General features: G+C 33.3%; 1 protein-coding gene across 3 annotated transcripts in view; it reads left to right on the forward strand.

Moving 5' to 3' along the window:
- Positions 1-118: 118 nt before the first annotated feature.
- LOC107728328 (probable E3 ubiquitin-protein ligase HERC4) overlaps positions 119-4,891 on the forward strand; it is a 20,872-nt gene continuing 16,099 nt past the window's right edge. The window contains exons 1-3 of one of the 3 annotated variants that reach the window (XM_016538460.1): positions 119-311; positions 1,867-2,134; positions 4,031-4,190. In XM_016538460.1, coding sequence (XP_016393946.1) covers positions 1,909-2,134; positions 4,031-4,190 — 386 coding nt within the window. In that variant the 5' untranslated portion in view covers positions 119-311; positions 1,867-1,908. Of the gene's footprint in view, positions 312-1,866; positions 2,135-4,030; positions 4,191-4,891 lie in introns of those variants that run through there. The other 2 variants (XM_016538459.1, XM_016538461.1) reach the window with 2 other exon arrangements.

Consider the following 4,891-nt stretch of genomic DNA (forward strand, 5'->3'; position numbering starts at 1 on the left):
CCCGCCGCAGCAGCTCCGTTGCTAATTATTATTATTATTATTATTATTATTATTATTATTTGTGTGTGTTTCGTTCTAACCCCGCCGCAGCAGCTCCGCGTGTGTCGTCACATCCGGTGTCAGGAAAGGCTCTAGAATATTACCGTCGCTTCTCGTTCATTCTGCTGTGTGTATTTAAGCGTGTCCTGCTGCTGGCGCTCTTTCAGTCTGTCATGACATTACAAAACATATCTGCGTTAACGTTCATGTAAACATAAACCCTGAACCTGTGCTGGACGCGTCCACAGGAGCATCATATTACATATCAACAGGTAAGAAAAAGCAGGCAGGATTTATGACTGACTGACTTGACACTCAGCGCTGTCAGTGGGTGTGGGTGCAGAAATTTAGCGGTGTTCAAGCGGACTAATGCCATATATATATTTAGGACTGACGGAGTATGTGTTTGTGGTCTTATTTAAGGCACAAATTCGTGCACAACAGTAGTGAGGTGTGGTTTATTTGATTTTGAAAGCCTGTCATTGAAAACAAATACACATAGTTTTGCGCTAATAAGAATTAGCTGACATTCCCTCAGGACTGCGTTTAAACACCAACCGTTTTAACGGTCATTTTCACACATTCCATTTAAACACAAGTCATAGAGATCAGGGTATTTAAATCTCACGAGGTTTGCGGTTTAAAATTCGATACAGCGTTACATTTGTTGTTTTTTGGTGTATAAAAAAAGTGACGTATCTTTAGGCGCTTAAAGTAGTAGTACCCGTTTTTATTGCATCCAGTTATATAGTGTTTGACTGAAAGCTGTTATGCAATAAATGTTATTGGACACACCTCCCAAAAACTGAACTTTCTAGAGAGATTTCTAGTGAATTTTCTTTTCAGGGCGGGACTAACTTGCACGCTTTCATTTTCATCTATTTAAACCGTGGCACCCATTGACAACTGTGACAGCTGTAATAGTATAGGCTACTGGTTAGTTTTGTAACCTAGTAATAACCTAACCTAACCTAACCTAGTAAGCAGACATCAGTCAAGTAATGGTACATGACAGGTTTGTGAGTTGAGTTAATTTTAGAGTATGTGGTTATAGTATAGTGGTGTGTATATATATAGAGAGAGTTTAGTGACAATATAAAATCTGTGACTAAGATTCATAATATATAATGTAATAAGGTACATCTTAGTACTTCACTTTCTATGGAAGCTATGGGAAAAATGTTTTGACTGAATTGCGAGATATAAACTCAGAATTTTGACTTTTTTCCTCACAATTCTGACTTTTTTCTCAGAATTTTATATCTTGCCATTCTGAATTTATATTTTGCAATTTTTGACTTTAGACTTTTTACTCAAAATTGCAATATAAACTCAGATATTTGACACATTTTTCACACAATTCAGAGTTTGCATCTTACAATTTTTACTTTTTTTCTCAAATTCTGAATTTACATCTTGCAATTCTGTTTGTTTTTCGATGCAGAATAAATAATAAATAAGGTAATTGCAACTTTTTGTCTCACAATTCTGACTTTTTTCTTATTTATATTTTTTATTTATATTTTCATCATTAAATCCCTTTTTGTCTATTTTTGCCACCCTGTATGCATTATGTATTATTATTATTATCATCATTATTATTATTTTAGTTTTTGTTATTTTATCTTTCTTTTTATTTATTTTTTTGTTTCTTCACTTTAGTTTGAGGTGGTTCTGCTATTTGTTTCTGTTAGTTAATAAGTGAATCAATCAATAATCAATCAATAATAATAATACAAAAATTATAATTAGCATCTAGTTACTGCTGCATTAAAGAGTTTTCTTTCATCTGGCAGGTGTGTGTGCGTGAAGCGGTCGAACCTGTAGGTCTTCACCTGTGGAAGAGAGTGGCCATACGGGCCCGTCGTCATGCTGTGCTGGGGGAATGCCTCGTACGGGCAGCTGGGTTTGGGTGGGATTGATGAGGAGATAGTGCTGGAGCCGAGGAAATGTGAGTTCTTCGAGGGCAAGCGTGTGAGGGATGTGGGATGCGGCAGACGTCATAGCGCCTTTCTGCTGGAGGACGGGACGGTGTACACCTGCGGCTGCAGTGACCTGGGACAGCTGGGGCATGACAAAGCACGCAAGAAACCAGGTAGGGCAGCAAAGACACTTTACTAGCATTATAATAGTATGGCTTTTATTGTAATTACTTGATCTTAATGAAATTAATTGATTTGAATGATTCACTTGATTCATGTCATCAATCTGTCATCTATTTAAAAATTTTGATAAGGTAATATTAAGGTGGTTCCTCTCTAATACTCCCACTTTTTATGATCTGAACATTTCCTGCTGGATTAAATCATGCCTCGCCCTCAAATGTTTTGATAATTTTATGTAAAGTGCATTTTTGACAGCATTCCATGTTGACCTAAAAATATCCCCTGAGAATAATATAATATATTGTGAATGATATATTTATTGAATTAGTTTTGTATTTAAGATCTAAGTAAAATGTTTAATTTGTCCCATTTTTGTCCTAAAGGATGCATTTATTTGATTAAAAATACAGCAAAAAAGTTGTGAAATATAATTATAATATAAAATAGCTTTGTGAATATATTGTAAAATGTAATTTATTTCTGTGATCAAAGCTGAATTTTCAGCATCATTACTCCAGTCTTCAGTGTCACATGATCTTCAGAAATCATTCTAATATGCTGATTTGCTGCTCGAGAAACATTTCTGATTATTATCAATATTGAAAACGGTTGTGCTGCACAATATTTTTGTGGAAACTGGGATATGTTTTGTTTTTCAGGATTCTTTGATGAATAGAAATTCATTTATTTGAAATAGAAATCTTTTGTAACATTATAACTGTCTTTACTGTCACTTTTAATCAATTTAATGTGTTCATTTCAATCCGACATTCAAATTAAAATATTAAATAATATTCATAACAGCAGCGGTGTTTCCCCCAGACTTGCACTCTATTTGTGGCAGCATATATATATGCAAAATCATTCTCTGCCAGCAGGAGGTTTTCCCGGTAATGGCTGTACACAAAGCAGCGCTCAGCTCACAAACGCTGCTCAGGCATTTGTGGAAACTGGGATATGTTTTGTTTTTCAGGATTCTTTGATGAATAGAAATTCATTTATTTGAAATAGAAATCTTTTGTAACATTATAACTGTCTTTACTGTCACTTTTAATCAATTTAATGCAGCCTTGATGAATAAAAATATAAATTTCTTTAAAAAATGTCCCTGTTCAAAAACCCTAGGTTATTTTAGGTTATATCAGTGAAACAGCCCGTACTTTCACAACATCCTCTGAAATCAATCTGATGGATTTGGCTGCATACTATTGTTTCGCAGAAACGCATACGGGTCGGTCAGTGTGACATTGACTGCTGTTCTAACAACTGTCAGTTCCTTAGACGTCACATGACCTCTAACTCAATGACCTAGAAGTGTCAAGCACAGACCATATGTGACCCTGGACCACAAAACCAGTCATAAGGGTCAATCTTTCGAAATTGAGATTTATCATCATCTGAAAGCTGAATAAATAAGCTTTCCATTGATGTATGGTTTGTTAGGATCGGACAATATTTGGCCGAGATACAACTATTTGAAAATCTGGAATCTGAGGGTGCAAAAAAATCAAAATATTGAGAAAATCGCCTTTAAAGTTGTCCAAATGGTACCGACTTGGTACCGAAGTACCGGGTCTTTTGACAACACTAACTGGTTTTGTGGTCCAGGGTCACATATAATCAACAAGATGGTTTGAAATTGATGGGTCCTTTATTTGCATCACTGCCAAAGGATCAAAACGACTGAAAACAGACAGCAACAAATATTGTAAAATAAATTTAACTTTCTATAAGACAAAGGAGCATTAAGACTTTGTATTAATCAAAAGAATCTTGCTGTAGCAGATGCAGCATATTAGAATATACACAATATATTGGCCAGTGTATCATGTAGTGCATCTGTATAATTCACACAACACTGTTATATGTTTACATCCCCTCTCTAGAGCAGGTTGTGTCTCTGGATGCTCAGAACATTGTGGCCGTGTCTTGTGGTGAAGCTCATACTCTGGCTCTAAATGATAAAGGACAAGTTTTTGCATGGGGTCTGGGATCAGACGGGCAACTCGGCCTTTCAAACATAGAGGATTGTATCCGTGTACCCAGGTAAAAAAAAATCAGCACCTTTAAACCACTATAAGTATTCAATATTACAATATTATTGCCTCTGTGATGGGTTTGTCTGGACAACAAAAAAATATATATTTTTTCAATGCATTTCAAAATATACAAAAAATGTAATTGCTAAAATATTTTTTATAATTTATTTACATAAATGTATTTTCTACCAATATGACTTTTGTTCATGTTTATAAAAATATCTTTAAAAATATGTATAAATAATTTTTTTAAAAAGCATTTAAAAATATTTTGCCCTCCATATGTTTAATTCTAAAATAATACATTCACATTTGTCATATTTGAAGAGAAAATGTATTTGTTGTCTTTAACATGTGAACTTATTATAACACATTTCAATAAAAATCAGTTTTGTTTTTTTTACATTGATTGATTTAAAAAAAAACATTGATTGATTGGTTGATGATTTAATAGTGATTTACTAGAACAGTAATTTGCATTTTCTTATACTGTGATAAGAAAACATATTTACAAAAATATACAAAAAATGGCCAAAAACATATTAGTATGAAATATATTTATGTAACTATATTTTAAAACGTATTTAAGCAAATATATAATTTTGGCCATTTATTGTATATTTTGAAATATTTAAAAATATATTTGATCAAATAAATTATATATATATATATATATATATATATATATATATATATAGTTTGGTTCCA

This window comes from Sinocyclocheilus rhinocerous, unplaced genomic scaffold (genome assembly GCF_001515625.1).
Source record: "Sinocyclocheilus rhinocerous isolate Xijiao unplaced genomic scaffold, SAMN03320098_v1.1 scaffold247, whole genome shotgun sequence".
In the NCBI taxonomy this organism is placed as follows: Eukaryota; Metazoa; Chordata; class Actinopteri; order Cypriniformes; family Cyprinidae; genus Sinocyclocheilus; species Sinocyclocheilus rhinocerous.